This window comes from Hermetia illucens, chromosome 1, assembly GCF_905115235.1.
Source record: "Hermetia illucens chromosome 1, iHerIll2.2.curated.20191125, whole genome shotgun sequence".
In the NCBI taxonomy this organism is placed as follows: Eukaryota; Metazoa; Arthropoda; class Insecta; order Diptera; family Stratiomyidae; genus Hermetia; species Hermetia illucens.
The window spans coordinates 32,330,025-32,350,274 of record NC_051849.1 but is presented as its reverse complement, the minus strand read 5'-3'; the positions used below and the strand labels follow the sequence as shown (position 1 = coordinate 32,350,274).

Below are 20,250 nucleotides of genomic sequence, written 5' to 3'. Positions count from 1 at the left end.
ACTCCATACCTGGAAAAGGGGGGGGGGGGTAAATGTTTGTTCACCATGTGTGTGTCCTGCAGGGTATCAAATGAGAGGTCTCAATTAGTACTTTTCAGAACTGGTCCCAGTTTTGGCATTTAATTCACTAGGGGGAAGGGCGGGGGTTGGAAAAGGATCATTTATTTCACGGGCCATTCTCAAAATCTACCCAACCAAAGAATCGGAAAATAGTCAGGAAGCTGCCACTTTATAGTGCCTAGGGTACGAAATACTCTTCATACTAGTATCTCTTCAGATAAAGTTAATAAAAGAATATTACTATAATTTTTAATAATTCCTTGCAGAACCTCCCTTGAGTCCATTCTAGAATCATGAAATTTTGCAGTAGCCGAGGCTATGATATCGAGCATGATCCTACCAAGTTTGGCACTACTACTATTACATATAGATACAATTGTTCAAAGTTCAAAGTTCAAAGACCTTAAATGCGTAGAGGGTAGAGCTAAATCCAGTTCTTACAATGCCTTAAAATTCTTGGATCCCAATACATTTGTTTAATAGAAGATATAAGTTAGCCTGAAACATAGAGAGAACTGGAAGTTTTCTATACCGATTGCTCAAAAGCAGAACAGGGTTCTGGAGCCGGAGCCTACCTGTTGAATAAAAACAAAAAGCGAGCTTATCCTTTGGAACCATATTCAACGGGTTTTCAAGCTGAAGTAAGTGAGATCCTAAGGGAGGAAAACTGGGCAATTGACTAACGATTGGCTACCTCGAAAATCGTTCAGGAATGCAGAAACCGTTTGAATTCTATCTCTAGATTCAATATGGTGCAATTATTCTTTGTAGCTGGTCACTGCGGTATTGGGGAAAATGACATCTCGGATGCTTTAGCAAAAGCGAGTTCAATCTCCCCCTTCCTGTAACCGGAACCAGAAATTGGAGCACCAGTAGCATTGGCTAAAGCTGCCTTTACAAACTGGGAACAAGCTTCCCATAATGACATATGGCAGGCCCTAAATTTTGCTAGACACAGCAAACTTTTCCCATCAAAACCTAATATGCATTCCGCACTTGACTCGGAGGATTGTAGGCATTCTGACAGGCCATACTTCACTAGCTGGACATATGTTCAGAATAGGAATTGTACAGGGTGCGGCAGCATAACTTCCTTTTTGTTTGAGTTTTGAACTCAATAAAAACTATTGTATGCATCGGAAAATATTTATTTATTTTTTATAATGTAGGTACATGTCTAAAGTTTTTATTTACATTGTTTTGAAGATCAAATCTGTTAGGTGACGTCTCCCATTCTCCATACATTACGTAAACCGATTTCTGGCGTTTGTCATGACTCTTGTTAGCATAGCAGGTGTTATGTTGGCAATTTCTTCTTGGATGTTGGTCTTCAAATCTTGTAGGCTTCTTGGACGGTTCACATAAACACGGGATTTAAAAAAACCGCATAGAAAAAAATCACAAGGGGACAGATCGGGAGAGCGTGCCGGCCATTCCAAATCGCCTCTAATTGAGATAAGGCGCTCTGGAAAGTGTTCCCTCAAAACAGCCATCGATGCTCTTGAAGTGTATGCTGTTGCACCGTCTTGATGGAACCAAGTGTCCCCCAAATCCAAATTTTCTAGCCGTGGGAAAAAAAATTCTGTAGCATGTTTACATACCGGTCCGAATTCACTGTCAATGTAACCTCATTTTCCTCAAAAAACCAGGAACCAATAATTCCAGCTGAGGAAATTGCACACCACACTGTGACTTTGGGTGAATGCAAAGGCTTTTGATGCAATTCTCGAGGGTTAGTGTCAGCCCAGTAACGCATGTTTTGTTTGTTAACCGACCCACACAAATGAAAATGGGCTTCATCTCTAAAAAAAACAATAGCACCCTCGGGAACGACATCATCCGCGTTCATCCGAGAATTGAAGTCACGTTCTGAAAGTTCCTGCACTATCGCCATCTTACTGGGATGAAAATGAAGATCATCACGAAGAATTCTTCTCACAGAACGATCGGATAGTCCAAGGGCAGATGCGTGTTTGCGCGCAGAACGCCGTAGCGATCGCAACATTGACGATCTCACTGCTTCAATGTTTTCAGATGATCTAACGGGCCGAGGGACTCCAGTTCTTCCTTTTGTCGCACTTGCAGCTTGTCTGAATGTAGTGACCCATGTAAGAATTGATTTGCGGTCTGGGATGGGAGCCAACGGGGCTAAATTAAAGCGATTCCGAAAAGCACGTTGTGTTGCAATAACCGAACATCCGCTTGAAAAGTAAACCTCAACGACAAAGGCACGCTCCTCACTATTCCAACGCATGATGGCGACTGAACCGTGTCGGGACAAAACTTTACAGTATGCCCTCTTGAACGAGACCACTAGCGCTCCACTATGACATCAACTAACTGAGTGGCGCGCATTTTAAAAAAGGAAGTTATGCTGCCGCATCCTGTACAAGATGAAACAACTTCCTACTGTAATGAGGAAGCGGAATTCACTGAACATTTTCTATATGAATGCCCCACCTATGGACGCATCGATATCAGATCTTTGGTGCTCATGTGATCCAGTTGCAACGGGTACCATCATTAAAAAATCCGGGATATACCATTAAACGTGAAAGTCGAATACGATTGACCAGCACGGTTTGAATCCTTAAAGGCTATAGCTTTTCCCCCACCACAAGCGCACAGGGCAAAGCTATCTATTTCGTGTCTATTTACTATACCCCCAAGGCATAGAACTTCAATATCACACTAAAGTCTTCTCATTACGAGCTGCTTACAAGTGGATCTGTCGGGCATCCACATATTCTTCCAAAAGAAATGCACAAAACCTTTCATATATGAAGCGCTGAGCTTCTTCCCATTTTCAACTTGCTTCTAACGCATTTCGTGCAGGAAATTCCTCAACAAATATCATCAACGTAAGGATAGTCCGGGAAAAAAATTGAATTTTGCCTGAGATTCAGCTGATAGAATATCTTTTTTTCCCTACCTTAATTAGGGCCTAATTGAATAGCAAAATTTTCTTAAAGTGGCCAGTAAACAATTTAGTTTAAGAAACAATTATTCGACAGATTCCTATCATGCAATTCCCAGCAGAAACCACGAGCCAAATTACGATCTTTCCGTGTGAATGACCCAAAGTAATTTCAAATTAGCAAATGCTAATTACCATATTTAAGCATCTGTGACCTACTATAAAGTGGTTTCTTCATTGTTCTCCGAAAGATTTTCTTACAGTTGTTATCAGTTTTTTGGTTTTTGTAAGGAGGGACCATTTTTCTCGAAAAGCGTCGGAATTCTTCCTAAGAGGCGATGCTTCTCCACCTGGGATTGGTGCCAACTAATTAAAAATTGCGTCTACAGCACGCAGTGCAAAGTATCTGCTTCGTTTCTGCTTCAGATTAACACATTAAGAAAATTCGCTAAACCGTTCAGTTTCCATTCCACCATCAGCAGTTCAGGTGAGTCTCCATTTCCACGAAAGCATATTGCAGAACTTGTTTACACTCTATGACATAATAGATTTGAATGATCGCGGCATAGTATACGTACAACAGTTGGTATTAAAAATACGTGCACGGCCCCACAGCCTCCACCGGCGCTTTTCAGAAAATTTGGGAGTCATTCTCGTTTCTAGCCAGGCTAGTCAGTCGCTGCCTCCATGAGCTTTCGCTTTTCCGAGCCGCTGGTGTAAACAACTTGGCGAAAACTCAAACAAGCTTAGCTTGGAGTAAATAGTTGATGTGCAACAACAATTGTTGATATTAATGGGGGAGCTCTCAGGAAAGCTGCATTGGGGCAGGCTGGCGTCCCACGCTGAATTCTGCGAGCTTGCTCTTGTGTTCATGTTCTCGCCGCTAGCAAAGCAAACGTTGGTGTAGCCATTGGAGGGTCGGCGCTACTGTTGGTGAACCACTTCCGGAGCTGCTACAGTCGGTGGCATGAAAGAAAGTACCCCTCCTGCGTTTGCTCACTGCACAAAAGTGAAGTGTTTGCTGGCGTTTTGCCTAGCTTTTGCATGCTACACTCTTCACTCTGTTGCCGTGTCCACCAGCAGTCAGTCGTTCAGTGAGTGTGGCCGTGTTCGAAAGTGAAGTTAAACTTGGTCGAATGGTACATTCAATCCACTCAATTAATTGACATTCAAATAAATTTCTTAACAAATTTCCAACAACAAAGTCTAAACGCAGAAGTTCAACTGGCAAAGCGTCCTCAGAACTGAGAGTTTTGAAAATTCATGGTGAATTCCGACCAGATGCAAGCATCGGGAAACTTCTAGATCCTTCTAACAGCACTAGAAAAGCTCTGCGGAACTGACCAGTGATACTAGAAATTGTATTAGAAGAAATTTTAGAGCGAGGACACTTGACATCCTGAGTAATCGTCCGTTTCACATAGTGAATCTGCCATAACCGATACAGAAAGTGAGATAACTTAATAGGAAGGTGTTTGAGTTTTCCGTACTTTTGTTGGGCTTTCAACTTACATATGTTCTCGAAAATATTTATGATTTTCGGTTCTTTTAGTTTTCAAAAACCTTGCACTGTCTCCATCGTTCCGCACACTTTGTGAAAATCTGAGATTTGTTTGAGCAGAAAGTTAGCTTCCCACCCCCAAGAGAACGTAGACGCGAAGCAGTTGATGTGACGCGTAATTGCTAGGAAGCTGAAGAAACGGTCAAACCTCAAAGAGGAGAAACGGGACGGAAAGGGGCAAACCTATTCCATTGATATTGAAAGAGTTTCAAAACAATCTGTGCTTGCCGTGCTGAAGCATTCAAAACTTTCAAGTGGTAGCACTTAGCGAAGAAGGTACGCAAGAATTATCAGTTTCTTGGGCACCACATCGAAGAAATTCCAAGACTAGTCGACACGCACCCTCACTCGTGAACCAGACTGCATTTATTGATAACGAAAACTGAAGTCAAATTTTCTTCAGGAAAATTGAAAATTCAAAACGACACCGAGATAAAAAGCGGCGTGGAAGGAACCCTGAGTTTGTGGCGTTTTGCAATAAGTTTTCTTTCTGTTCGGTTTGATTTCACTTTCCTGTTTACACAACCGCGACACTCTGGCTAGTGGGAAAGCCTCCGCAGCACCTTGCATCTGACCTCAGCCATTCGTTTGCGTTGAACTTTTTTTCCCAAATTGCCTGGATTTAAGTGCGAATTGGAATTGAAATTGAAATTGCGAATATTCATTGACTCTGATTCGTCTTTGAAGTGTTTGAAAGTAAGTGGAAGAGAAGTGAATTTGTAGAAAGAAAGTAAAAATCTGTTTTACCAAACGATCTGCATCAGTCGGTCGTAGCCGTGCTCACTCCACAATCACTAATTGCAAGAATCAAATCCATCAGAAGTCCAAGTCCAAGAAGCAATAAAATACAAAAGTAATAAATTTGTGATAAGACAAATCCATGAGAAAAGTAATTAAAAATTAAGGAAGAAGTGGTTTGTAAAAAAAAAGTGATTTTGTAGAAGCATTAGAAGAAAAGTAAAGAAGGAAATCCGAAAGTGCAAGAAAGTGTAAATTCGCATTCTTTTTCCTGCAAAGAAAAAGATATCCGTCGTTCCACCAGTAAATTCAGAGATAGCCAATTAATTGCGATTGCATTGTGAATTAACTGGTATTCATCCTAATTGAAAGTTCGTAATTACGAAAACGAATTTCGCAACGCTGCGTTTTTGCCTGTTTTGTGAAAAACGCGTCAACACAAACCAGTCTTATGAGATCGGACGATTGGATTAATTCGTACAATGAGCAGGTGAGTGACTGGACCGAAATCGATTTATAACTTTTAACTTGTTCATAACAGGGGGACCAAGGTCTGTACAGATCCAACATTCCGATGGTTACAATCTTGCAGATTTTGAATGACCATCGAACCGAACCATTGATGTGTAGACCTAAAATCTAGAATCTGCACTTTCTAATAGAATACCCTTCCCTAATAATCAACCCTTAGATCTTCTCATATTTCTCCCCCATTGCGCTTTCGTCTGGGAGAAAACTAGGTAAAGTCTCTGGATTGGAAAGTCCGTGATAAGCATCACGTTACACAAGAGCAACCGGTATCCATGTAATACCGACCCACACTGTTGGGTTGCCCATTTTTGCATAAATTGGTAGTCCACCTCCTGTTAGCTCTCAAGGGAATATCAAGTGTGACGGAACGAAGTCCCAATCTGCGAAGAAGCAATAAGTAGGCGAAATTGTAGATGCGAAATATGTGGGAGGGTTCTATCGACTGTAGCAAGGACTTCGAAAGGACATTATACTCGTCGTTGGCGCCGGGATATTGAAACGGAGTATGAGAGTGACAGCTCCTGTTCCGCACCCCAAGCTACAAATCTATGTCGTAGCACGTGCATTAGCGGCGCAGTAGTCAACCCATACTCTCATTTCTTAAACGGGACATTGCGCTCTGGTTGTTTTCAACAGAGAAGTTTCCCATCAGGAAGTTGCTTCCCCAACCTAATAAGTAACTTATTTTCCCGAATGTTCAGAAGGATACCAGCTTCGCTGTACTTTCCCTTCAAAATAATAGGCGCATGCTCGTCCTGACGCCTCATAAGCTCAGTACTTCGTAGTCTGAGAAACACCAACAAGTCAGGAGTAGCCGGAAAAGGTTGGAAGGGAGTGTGGATGTCGCGGCATTCAGCAACGTGCAGGAAAGAACAATGTGGAAAGCTCGTTTGCGTAGGAGTTCGTCTTTGGGGTGAGGTAGTTAGGGGGTTGTTGTAGTGTACCTCACCCCCAAAACCCGAGTACTACGCATAGTATAAACCGAAATGCTCCCCAACTTTTATTCTGTTGCTTTATTGCCAGGGAATATTTCCGAGAACTTTTAATAATACTCTGGTGACACTACAAGTGATCCGGCGTTTATTTACTTAACCGCCGGCTAAAGAGCATTGGCATTGGAAAACTGCCAAAAAGAGAATGTCTGCCGCTTGGTGGATTCTCCGGTTCAGGAGGATTCGGGAATTGCGGTGGTGGTGAAAGTACAGCAAACATGTACAATGATGCAGCATTTCCGAATCATATACCGCGATTCCTTCAAATTGTACTTGTTGGCGGTGTTAAATGCTATTTTCTCTCTTGCATTTGTTCCTGCTAATCTATTTTCTGTTGGATTTTTGCCCAGGAATTGGGTCAATCACATGCATAACGAGGCGCTAGTTGCTGCAGTCCCTGCCGTTGTTACTTTTCACATGCTCATATTGCCTGTTGTTGATACAATGGGAAAGTTATAAAAGTAGACAAAGATAGATTTGCAGAAATTGTGTTGAGTGGGTGTGTTCTCTGTTAGATAGTATTAACGACTGTAGCTCAAGTGTGGTATAAGTGTAGGTGAAAATTGAAGATAACTACCATATGTGGTAAGCATGGACACAGGTAACGTGGCGGTTTCGAAGCAAATAGAACCTGTGCCTTGTCCCTAATAGATAAAACGTTTCTTATCTGGCCAATGGGATTACTTTGCCGGATTTATAATAACATATGGTAAAGATTAATTGCGTTGTTTGGAGTTTAGCACAAGCCAAAAGTATCTTTAGTATACACAAAGCCACTTGCAATAAGGAAATAGTGAATATAAAATTTGAAAAAATGATAAAGCAGGGAAGGTCGTCCTTAGATCTGCTTACCATATGTTCAAGTGGATTAATAAAATAAACTTTAAATTAGATCCTAGATTGTCATCTTCTTTTATTTATTATAGCCTGCTAGGGCGGAAACTAACAATAGGCTATCAGCTGTACCTTTTAAGCTATACATGTCCTTCCTATTTAGATTTCTGTTCACCTACTTGTGAAGCATAGAGGATGCCCACAATTTCCTTCTTCTAATTATTACTTTTTTAATATATCTTTCGAAATGAGCCTATATTCAGCTACAATGTGATCTGACTTAATGCCGTGGAAGTAGTAAGCTTCTATCAGCGGGTCAAGCACGAAGGTGAACACAAACGTCTACAATGATTCGGTATCCCAACTTAGGGCAAATAGATAGTGAACTTCAGCCAGCTCAGCTTATATTTAAAATAATTATTTTCATTGTCTACAGATCCCGATGCATTCTATAATATCCATAGGCTCTAAGTTCCCGCCCAGGTGATATATGTCTCCCATTCACTCACTTGGGAGTATGACAGCAGCGAGACAGCACAAAGGCAAATGCAAACATCCATGACCAAGCGGAATTCGGACTCAGAGCAATGCGATCGAGAGGCTGATCTTCAACCGATCCGGCTATCGTCATAATTGAATTCAATTATTCGCAGTGAGAGGTTCTAGAATTTTGAGATTTATTTTTAATTGGAAGTACTAATGTGGACCAGCAATTCCTTGTCATTACATGAGCACAGCACAGCACAGCACATGTCAATAATTTGGTAGGGTTAGGTCTAATGAGGAGGGGCTGGGAAAGGGTTGGGAATTTTCTCGGACCCCGGAGTAGAAATTTATATGGATAAAAGAGATAATAGGAGGCCTGTATAATTTTCACCCCAGACTTGACTGATATTCACCCAGAGCTCCACTTTTCGGCATAATTTGCAACTCGAGCACGAGTTGTCTTTTTACGACCATGGGTATGAGCAGTCAAAATTACATAACTGAAGATCTGAAGTCTACAGTCCACACATGCTGTAGAATCCAAGTTAGTTGACATAACTAAGTCAAAAGGCAACACGTGCTAGATAATTTTGTAACATATTTGCATTGCATAGGACCAGAATTAATTCAGACGAGGTTAGTTAAATTTGATGAGAACTACCAAAGTTTGACAGATTCCTCTTAGTTGAAGCTGTGAAAATTCTTACTTTGTGATGGTATGGTTCCAGAATATTATAAAGAAATAAAAATACTCTAGTTGTTTACAGCAGAGGCATATATTTTTTTTAATAGTAGATGCGCATTTCATTTACCACCTTTCTGAGCAGCTTTGAATATTACCCGTCCCATCGTTTAATCGACTCCCCTCTGCTTCACGTAAGATTGCCAGCTTCAGTTCTACATCTAGTTTTCTGCTATTCCTGCATTCTCTAATTAACGTACGCGTTGTCCTATGCGATACTACGTCTTTTCTCTATCATATGCCGTGCTACCTTCGATTTCAGAAATGTGCACTTCCTTTTAGTTTTCTTTACCGTTTCTGCTTTTCTCGCGTGCCCTTTCAACTGTATCGAAATCAGTCTTTTAAGTTGCCATATGTAACTCATCTCACAATCTGGATCAGCTACTTTGATTCCGCCGGATTTCTATTTCAATTTCCGGTGTTTGTGGGATACTAGCCTGGTTTTGATTTGGTATATTCCACTCGATGGCAACATATATTATATATAGTATAGTCAACCTTTACTTCATACTCCAGAATTTTGGCTTATTTTGTATATAAGATTTTTGTGACCAAACAAAAGAAATATTTTCTAGTTCCTAGTTTCATTATTTCACTCAAAACTTTGCAGTCCTTACAACCATTTTCCTGTGCCAAAGGTTGGAGCGGTGTAGTGCACCCCCAGGGATTCGACGCTATGGACACGTAGAGCATTCTTGACATAACTGTCATATGGAAAAAAATCTGAAAACGGAAAAAGGGTTGGAAATAGCATGATACTAGTGAAAATTTCAACTCATTGTTTGCTGTGGGCTCCCACAGAAAGAGCTTTTTCTTTTAAACAGGTTGATCATTTGTATCCAGGGGACATCGTTCTTCCTATGCCTATCCTAAAAGGATGCATTGATCAATGTTTGTGTAAGAAACCGTGAATATTTTGAGCAAACAAAAGAATTTTGGAACTTATGCGGAAAAGCCATTCAGAGCGGTGACACGAGGAAGATTTCTATGGAAAGTTTTGCGAAAATTAAAAAGCAGCGCGAACATCCATCCCCTTTTCTTTTCGACTTGTCCGAAAAAATTAATCAGGACCTGACAAATCGTCCCGCATTATTTCGTAACAACCATTAATAAGCAAGGGTTAAGTTCGGAGAATCCAGCGGATGAGAAAAAACTTCCAATATGGCGGTTGTTTGCCTTTAGGATCGCATAAACTTTAACCTGAAAGACTCTTATGTATTTGAAATAATTAGACGGTTACTTAATAACCACTTCTGCCTTCTTCATATGTGCCCTAAATCTAGTGGTTACCAGTTTTTCGGACATTCTGCGCAAGCAATTTTATAAATGCCGCTCATCGCGTCTACAGTTTTCCTTGAACAGCTGAGAGTTTAGCTGGTATATTCCACTTGCCAGTTTTATGTTGAACCTTTACAATGTGCGTTGCTTATGCCATGATAGGTTTGAAAAAGTGTCACTTGATCATTTTGGTGTCGATTGTTGGCTGTAGACTGCTCCGTTCTAGCTTCCATGCATGTTTCTGAATCATCGTTTTGATAGCTGCGCTATATGGTATATTGTTTTTCTCCCTCGAAGTCTTTTGTTTTTAGTGGAATTGTTAGAAGGCGGCGGATCATCGTCCCATAGGCTGCCATTTTATGTTGGAATGAATTGGTCGGGATTGTCCGTTGTATCGTTTGATAAGGTAACTGGTTGTTAAAGTCAATCTCATGTTATGTTATTTTTCTTGAATAACGGCCAACATACCGTCTACCTGCTTCAGCCATATATTTGGCAGTGATTCATTCTGCTCCATTTGTTCCTCCAATAATATCACAAAGATTTCACTTAAGAAAAGAGAGAGGATTGCCCATCGCTACGCCCGAGGTTGTCTTAAAATATTTTCCCCTAAATGTGAAATAATTTTTATTCAGACAAGTGGAGGCCAACCTCGCATAGTACTTTACCTTTTTCTTCCATTCTAATGATGACCTAAATCACGGTAACCACTTCCCAGTAGCAATTCTTTTCCCAGTGTACTGGAAAATACAAAAAATCGGTATTCACAATTATGAGCTCCGGTCGATTGCCAGAACTCAGAGCTTGAGATTGCTTGCTGGAGCCACTTTATGGCAACCTCATATCTGCACCCCTAATGGAGGAAGCCCATTGCAAATTTTGGCTGCACGCTCCCAACATTTTCACCGACAGGCATTCCCGGAAGCTAGCAACTTTTCCCTCTGTCATTTTTCCATCGGTGGAGGGAACTCTCACGGCAGTGGTCAGAAATGAGGCTGTGTATACTCTCTTCCTCCCCGAAATCGTATTCCTTTCACCGGACTGAGTGTAGTATTTCTTGCTTATATAGAGTATCCACGTCTCACCTGAAATAACTTTAATCTGGCCAAGATACGACGTAGACAGTTTACGGTTTCGTACTAATTACTGAACAAAAATTAGATCTGACCTTTCATATTTACGAACCATTATATTTCCAGAAATCAAAAACTTCATATTAGTCGCCGTTAGAGGAACATTTCTGGGCTCTTTAGTCTGTGGCAACATGCAATAAGTGACACTTTTGTACTGAAAAAAAATGTTGTTGCTTGGGCCAAAATCAAAATGTTGCCATCATAACCGCTTTGAACTCCAGCTAGATTTCTCTAGTTTATATCATAGGTCTGCCTGGAAAAATCTAGTTATGCGGTGGCTAATATTTTAGCACTTTGGCTAGCCTGCACCTTACTAGGCAACTCTAGACAGCTAGCCAAGTCAGACACGAGATAGACTTAAAATGAGACTCAAGCTAGATCCGCCAAACCAGGAGCAAATCTCACTATGCTGACTAACGAAATCCTAATCACGAGGAAATAAGGTCGAGAAGTTAAAATTCAGCCAGTTGATCATTATCTGAGGAAAGCCACCAAGACGACAACTTTTGCTAATTGTCCTGCAGTCAAAAACTATTCCATTATTTCCTCCCAATGCTGTACTGTTATATTTTTTCCATGAAATTGTTTAAAACTCGCAAGTATAATAACTGGTATTCTGGCTACTTATTTGGTCCATTCTGATTGAAGTTCTAAAAAGGATCCATGCAATACGCTTTTTACCTAACGTCGTTTATGGTATTCCAAAGCTAACATTGGTTCTTTTGTTCCAACTTAAGGCAAAAGTAATATCTGCCAATTCTGATTTTGGGGCGATTTTGATTTTACATTAAATCATATTCCATAACTATAACTATACCCAAGGAAAATCAGTTGTGCAAGTCCACCAGTATCTAAGTGCAGCTCCACTGAACTGTGTGCTTGCATAGAGGCTAGTCAGATTCAGAGAGATGGGGTCAGGTTCTTAGGAAACTTCAGTCTAAGTGCATGAATAACTCTGCCCTCAAATTTCACAAGTGGAACCTCTCGGAAACGTCCAGATATGTGTTCCAGCTCTGAGAAATTTACCCTACGGAAGACTGTGGTTGGTAATCGATAATTCATTCTTTCCAAGTTTGGAAATCCAAGATGGCTGGGTTGTTGGAATGGAGAGGTTGGGCAAGTGATAGACGTAAACACGCGAGATTGCAGTGAAGCAAATTTCCTTGTAATCATTATCTTCTTTTCTTTGTAAGGAAAACGGTACAGATGAGTATCTAATATTTCGCTGAATAACGGGGGTCAACACCTAGCTAGGGTTGAATCCAGTCATCCCCTACTCGTTGTCGGATTCTAGACATATAGAGGAGATTCCAGCGTTTTTGGACACTTTATTCGTTTACTCCAGGAGAAGGTGCATTTTTGGAATACAGTGAATGTAGCTTCTGGTGTTTCGGTGTCAAACGATTCTGATTGATCATTGTTCAGCCCTTTTATCACATACTTAGACACGGTTACCATTAACCCGCATATGTGGCATAGTGAGTTACCGACGTATGCGGGCCATTGTTGCTCGTTCCTAGCAATGTGCTTCAGCTCACTCATACTGTGTACTTTCAGTGTAGTTTGCATTGCTATCATGATGACGTAGGACGCTAGGACCGCTAGAACGGCGATAACGGGAAAAATTGTACCCTTATAAGTGCTGCGCATTCTTCTAAACAATTGAAACACACGGATTGCAGGTTCAGTTTCTTCAAAGTTATTATTCATCATCATCACCAACGGCGCAACAACTGGTATTCGGTCTAGGCCTGCATTAATAAGGAGCTCCAGACATCCCAGTCTTGCGCCGAGGTCCACCAATTCGATATCCCTAAAAGCTGTCTGGCGTCCTGACCTACGCCATGCTTCATCTCAGGCAGGGTCTGCCTCGTCTTCTTTTTCTACCATAGATATTGCCCTTATAGACTTTTCGGGTTGGATCATCCTCACCCATACGGATTAAGTGACCCCTATTGAGCCGGATTTTATCCACAACGTGACGGTTATGGTATCACTTATAGGTTTCGTCGTTATGGGGCCAAAAATTCTTCGGAAGATTCTTCGCTCGAACGTGGCTAAGAGTTCACAGTTTTTTGCTAAGGACTGGCAAGATCATTGTCTTGTACAGTAAGAGCTTTGACCCTATGGTGAGATGTTTCGAGCGAAACAGTTTTTGTAAGCTGGATTAGGCTCTGTTGGCTGTCAACAACCGTGCGCGGATTTCATCGTCATAGCGTATAGCGGTTGTGATTTTCGACCCTAGAAAGGAGAAATTTTCAATGGTCCCAAGGTTGTAGTCTCAAAGTTGTAGTCTCCTATCTTCATTGCTTTCGTTTGAACAGTGCGATTCGATGTTGTTCGTTCTTTGGTTGTTGGTGCTGCCGTTGTCACCATGCACTTCGTCCTTCATTAATGGGTAGTCCAAGATCTCGTGCCGCCTGCTCGATCTGGATGAAGATAGACTATACATTTCGGGTTGTTCTTCCAATAATGTTAATATCGTCTGCGTAGGCTAGTAGTTGAATGAACTTGAAGAAGATGGTGCCTCTCGCATTAACATCTGCATTGCGAATCACTCTCTCGAAGGCCAGGTTAAAGAGAACACATGATATGAATGGTCTCGAGCGTGATCCTGCTGCTTTTATCTGGCCTCGCACATTCGTCAGGGTCAGCCTAGTAAGTTTTATTAATTTCGTTGGGATATCGAATTTCTCATGACCGTATAGAGTGTTACCCTACCTATGCTGTCATAGGCGATTTTAAAGTCGATAGAACTGGCCATATCCCAACAGTTTTTCCATTGCTTGCCGCAGAGAGAAAATCTGATCTGTTGCTGATTTGCCTGGAGTGAAGCATCTTTGGTGTGGCCCAATGATGTTCTGGGCGCATGGGACTATCCCACCTAGCAAGATAGCGGTGAAGGGTTTTTACTTCCTCCAAATATTCGCAATTATGAGTAGTCAGTTGTTCTTATATTGCTAGTGCAATTCATACCAAATAGTTGACACCTATGAAAATACCCCATGAGTCAAGCCGTATTTTATTAAATTTAACGTCTGCTAATTTCATAAGCAAACTCACTGCTGAAGGCACCCTAACCTTCTATTTCCAAAATCAGAAAAACCAAAAGCTTAAAAAGCCATAAAACCACCGTTCAATGACCGCAGGGCTATCAAAATTTGAAATATTGACACGCCCGTGTCCTTATCAGAGATACAAATTGGATCTATAATGTATAGAGCCTTCTTATCTGCACGAAGAACTACGATTGAAGACATCGACACACCACCATACTTCTAACAAGATTGATAGCTAGAAGGCCGCTAATTAATGGACAAATCAATATTTAACATTGCTTGCATAATTGCATGTAAACACCTTATTATATATCCCCATCTTCCCTTGGCTTATTTATTATTAAATACTCCCAAAAGTTTTCTTCCGAACTCCAAGAGAAACTTCAGAGTTTCCTACATCCGATTTTACGTTTCAGTTCTCTTCGCGAGATAATTTCTTATTTAACTTTCAATGTTGAAAATCATGGCATAGAAATAAATGCTTGCCAAGTTTCTTAAGCTATTTTCCAGTGTCCTGATATTCTCCTATAGTTACCTACTTAGACAGCTTTTAAAGCAATTATGTCAGGTTCCAGGATTCACAAAGCTGTAATCTTCAATTTAGGTATACCTCAGAATACCCAACATTAAATTCCATTTATTCCAGATTTCGCGGAAATCTTCAATCATAATGAGTTTTTTAGATCTTGTACATAACCAGCTTTTCTCACAATCCTTTTCATACCAATGGTTTGGTTTAGATTTCTTTATATTTCTGAGGGAAAAATAAAAGAAAATCACACTCGTGATCCTTTTCAGAAAAAAAAACGTAAATTAAGATGAAAAGATATCAAGTTTCATTTGTAGGAGCGAAAAGTGGTTCCTGTTAAATTTCCGGGAAATGATTATTTTGAGAAGGCGAGGCGAATGTTAAATGAGAGGTTTCGTCGCCCTTGGGAAACGTTTAAGGGACGCAAAGAACAACTTCCGTTCTTTCATTTTAATAATAGAAATAATTTTTCACCTGTTGCTGTGACTGAAATTATTTTCCCGTGTTGGGTGTAATAATGACATTAATTTGAGTTTTTCCTAATGCAAAATAAAAGATAAAAATATGGCATTACGTTGTGTCAAATTTATGTTCCCAAGTGTCTAAACGGACGGCGCGTGATTGAGTGCATCAACCTCCAAATCTCGCTAGTTTGGGTTCTAATCCCAATCGTCATGGGTGTCTGTGCTCGTCTTGTATTTGCCCTGCTGCTGTGGGCTTATCACTTGCGCAGCGTTAAGTGTGATGATAGAGACACTTAAGCACAATCTGCCACAATCTGTGGATGCCCTATACTCCACCAAGGAGTGAACAGGAAACACTAAGTGTTAAACCAACTTAAAATCGTAATCAACCTTTTAAACGAAAACATGTCGAAATTTTTCCCATTATATTCTAAAGTTTTTAATTTTAATACAAATACTATATTTCGGGAACCGTTTGACTACTCCTCCATGGCAGCGGAAAAGCCTGTTATTACCCATATTAGGTAACGAAATTGCGGTAATAAAATCAACAGAAATAAACAGAATCTACTTTTCCACTAGTTACTGATATCTTCGCTCCGAAAATAAAATAACCACCAAGCGCACAACATGACCTTCGATCTTCTTGTCTTACGTTCAGGTGAAGATATCTCTTATCTGTCTATATTTTTTCGACAAAAGATGACTTCGTCATGTGCATGTGTATAGTTTAATTGAATCTAATGGTATTCACAAGCTTTCGTTTAAAGTCATTATGTCTTATCTGAATATGCTCGAATTCTACCGTCAATTTACGAAAACCAAAACAAATTCTGGGCCGGAGATAAGCTACCAAAAGAAATTCTGAACAAAAAAAAAATGAAACATTGAAAATAATTGTATTACGTATAATAAGCGATGCAATGGCGATAAAAGCTTTTAAGCTGATCTAATATTTGTTAACGTCAAATTTAATTCGCGAGATTAAAAGTTAATGCAGATTTTATATTGTGATGCGGGATTTATATTGGAGTTTTACCGTCTGAAAATTTGATTGATACCTTGAAGAGCATTACTTTCGTCTGAATGTCAACCGAAATTTTTGATGGAATTAGGTCAAAAATTAAGACAATTCCTCGGAGTTATCTTGTTTTCCAATTTCGAAGGGCAGCGTTTCTTCCCATGCATATCTGGATTGTTATCCAAAACTTATCAGATCGGGGTCATTTTAATGAATCAACCTTCAGAGAAAACTGCATTCTTATCTACTTATTATGATAAAATTCAGCCTTGATTGATTGGTGACAAAGCAAATGTATATTTATAAATTCAAATTTAAAGATTGTATTTCACTTCTAATCTTTTGTTTTTAATCTTAATCTAGCAGCAAAAAAAAGTACAATCCTAAAAAGTGGTGAAGGGATTCTTGCCACTTTAAATGTAGCTAACAAGTACCCGCAACGATGTATCTAAATAGTAACCTAGTGAAAGAAATATAAACGGCTCGAAGGAGTCGAACAATTCGCTAGCCCGAATGCCGCAAGTGAGTGAGGGAAAATCCATGCTGTTTCTCTTGCCTCAGATATTGTTCAAGACTGTAGGGTACCCGTATCATCTAGTTTTCCGAATACGATCGTTACAAAAATAAAGACGAAGACAGCCCTCATAAGGATTCACGAATACAATGTGGGTGTCTTAGCGTAACCGAAGCTAGGATTGAAGGATCCCAAATCCACTCCATACTTCGTTTGGTCCATGGTATGAAATATGTACTTGCGTGTTAAGCCCAAAAATAAGGGTCCATGAACCAAAATATGTGATACCAAATTGCTTTCCAACTGATTCGTTATGACATAAAGTCGATACGGACCTAAATTCTTAAACAGAACATGTTCTTTCTATCACGTTACCGAAGAGAAAGAATCAACGGTCATCGAATATTTTTTTTTTATATTTGAAGAACTCCTGGCATATTTCAGTTCACTTCGGTATTAGAAAGGAAAATAGAAAAATAGTAACCAAGGAATAGGATATACTACTTAATAAAAAATAAAAAAAAATAGTGAAAGAAAAAGTAAATGAAAATAATAGATCCCTCATGACTTCCCTAGATATCTTGGAACTCTCACACAGTCTGGAAAACTGCTCGATATTGAGAGCTGTCGGCGGATCTTCTCAATAACCACCGTCCACCACCAACAAAACTCCTATATTTTCAAGGTTTTGTTTGCAAAACAAAACCTTTTTAAAATCAGTTCAATGTCTGTATGTCTGTCTGTCTGTCTGTCACACCCAGTTTTCTCTGAAACGAAACTCGGATAAAATAATAATGAAATGATACAATAATGAAAGATGAGTTGATAAGGAATATAATAAAATGCCAAAATAGATAAAACATTTTCCCTTTGGAGCAATTTTCTTTGCCAGTCCCGGGTTCATATTGGTAGGGAGCCTGCGCCTTGGTAGTTTGCTATTTGTACAAGTAAGTCATTTGGCTTAACTCTTCCCACTCGTCTCGATGAAATTGAGATAGCTGATCCGAATATGCTCTATTACAAAGTAATTATTATGGCTTCTTTATTAACACCATTCAAGTATTCCTTTTTGAAATTTCCTTGATGATATATAAATCGATGACCTCAAAATGCGAGTGAACAAGCAGAGGAGAATCTAAAAAGTACTTTAAATCATCCACTTCCTTAAGAGCTCTAAACTAAGACCAGGGGGTTCTTGAAAGAATAACCACGTACGAAGAGTATACTTTTTACCAAAATGATTCGGGAGGGATTTATCGATCCGAAATTCGAAAAATTATAGAATTTTGATGCCTTAAAGTATTTCGCTTCAGGAAGAAAGAGGTAAGAGTCCACATGGTATACTCAAAGTCCAAAGTTTGGGATCGAGGGTGGCCGTTTTAGCCACAGTCTAGATGTAAGTCGAAGCGACGATGACCTCAAACTTCCCTATACAGCAAGCTCTGCGCAACAATGTAGGTCAACCCCATCAAAGTCACTCACTTACTCCAAATACTCGACCAAAAGCCAACAAAAATTGACATAGAAAGTATTGTGAAAGAGCTCTCCTGCGATATGTTCACATATTCATTTCAAGAGATCTAATTTTAGAAGTGGGAGAAGAATTCGAGCTAGCTTTCCAGAGCAGTAAAATCTAAGAAAATACGAGTATATACATCAGATAGCTTTCCGATAGCTTGTGCAGTAAGACAGATGTTACGTTGGTCTAGTGGCGTGACACGTTTTGATCACATCCGAAATGAGGATATCCGCGATCGATATGGAGGTTCACCAATCGTCACGTGATTCGCGCTAACAAGATTCACTCTTCAAGATTGGTCTGAACATCGAAGTCGATGGTAAGCGACAGAAAGGCCGGCCGAAACAACGGTGATTTGATACGCTGAATGGGGATTTAAAAGCCTCGCCATTGCATCCAGATCATGCGTTTCATAGAAACGACGGGACAAAGGCTGAAGAAAAATAAGAAATAAGACAGCGGAGCACTACAAGTTGCACATTATTTGTTACTACTTCAGTCGCTTTTGAGAAACATTTATGGACTTTACGGCAAACCGATTGACTGGAAGTTTCTTAAACTTGGTAGCCTCCATGCAAAATTTTTACCTATATCTTGTCGAGGCCCAAGCTTTATCTTCCTCTGTTTCTGTATAGTGTAATGATTCACGAACTTTAGGAACGACGAAAATAATTATCTGGGGTACCTACTTTTGACCACCAGGAGCAACAATTTTTTGAAAAGACAAAAATAAGAGGTCTATGAACCACAACCAGTGGGAGGAAATTGCTCTACAATCGGTCCGGCTGCCATATAGTGGATGGCGGACTGAGGACTCCTTCTCTGCTTACGAGTACTTGCCTCTTCCCCTAGTCAGACTAGGGAATTTCGCCAGGTTCTTTTGACACTGTAAACCCTCTCGCGCCATACTCAGAATTCGCGTGCCTGAATGTGTGGTGGAAGACTAAAATCAATCGTATCCAAGAGAAAGATACTTTATGCGGCCCATATTAGATGCTAATTCAGGACTGAAATTCTAACTAAAAGCCTTCAATTTTAGCAATAACAAATCTGGCTGCCCAAGGGTTATTTATATCATTCATATCCTTCCCAAAAACAATATATTTAAGCTAGATTCAGGTACATACGCGTAGAACATCCTCCTTGGTAATTTCGGGCTAGTTGGTTTCGGATTGGTTGGCTGCATATCTTATTTTTCCTTATGCCAATCATCTCCGCAACAAGCATAGTGAAAGGGAGGGGTTGCTCCGGGTGTCCAAGACAACTTTTCGCCCCAAGAAATTGAGAAACTGTAATTAAAATGGATTAATTTTGCAATGTAAGAGGGTTTGCATGATTTTCGCCCCGAGGGCAGTGTTTCCTTCCTACGAACCTGGGTAGGAGTCACCTGTCTACAATAACTTAATCTTCACAACCCTTCATTTTTCCATAAAACATAAATACTTCCTACCAAGCAAAATTTTCGAAACGCCGTTTTCTTTGGGTTGTCGTGGTTCACTCAATATGCTATGTGTATATCGATTATCTTTAGCTGACTTGGCTCAGGCATAATATTAAAAGGATACTGCATCCCACTTTCTTTCTATGGACCTCTGCTTCTGGACTTAGCACTTAATTTTCTTTGACGGCTTTACCTAGGGCAAGACGCGACATCACCTCTGCCTTCACACAAAAAATGTATTACGGCCAACCTTAGGCCGGAACAATGATTTTTTGGCATTGGTTATAATTCGCACCCACCCTGTGCTTGCGAATATATTGAAAGCTGCGATTAACACCACAACAGGGTCGCGCTAGTTTCATGTGACAGGAATACAAGGACTATTATTGGCCTTTTGCTATACAAACCCGCTCACCTTGATGGAATTTTCC

General features: G+C 40.1%; 1 protein-coding gene across 2 annotated transcripts in view; it reads left to right on the top strand.

Moving 5' to 3' along the window:
* Nucleotides 1–20,250, top strand: part of LOC119647200 (terminal nucleotidyltransferase 5C) — a 488,242-nt gene that overhangs the window by 225,285 nt on the left and 242,707 nt on the right. The window contains exon 1 of one of the 2 annotated variants that reach the window (XM_038048016.1): nucleotides 4,035–5,766. The exons of the other annotated variant lie outside the window; for it this stretch is intronic. Coding sequence (XP_037903944.1) covers nucleotides 5,728–5,766 — 39 coding nt within the window. The 5' untranslated portion in view covers nucleotides 4,035–5,727. Of the gene's footprint in view, nucleotides 1–4,034; nucleotides 5,767–20,250 lie in introns of those variants that run through there. 2 annotated transcript variants of the gene reach the window in all.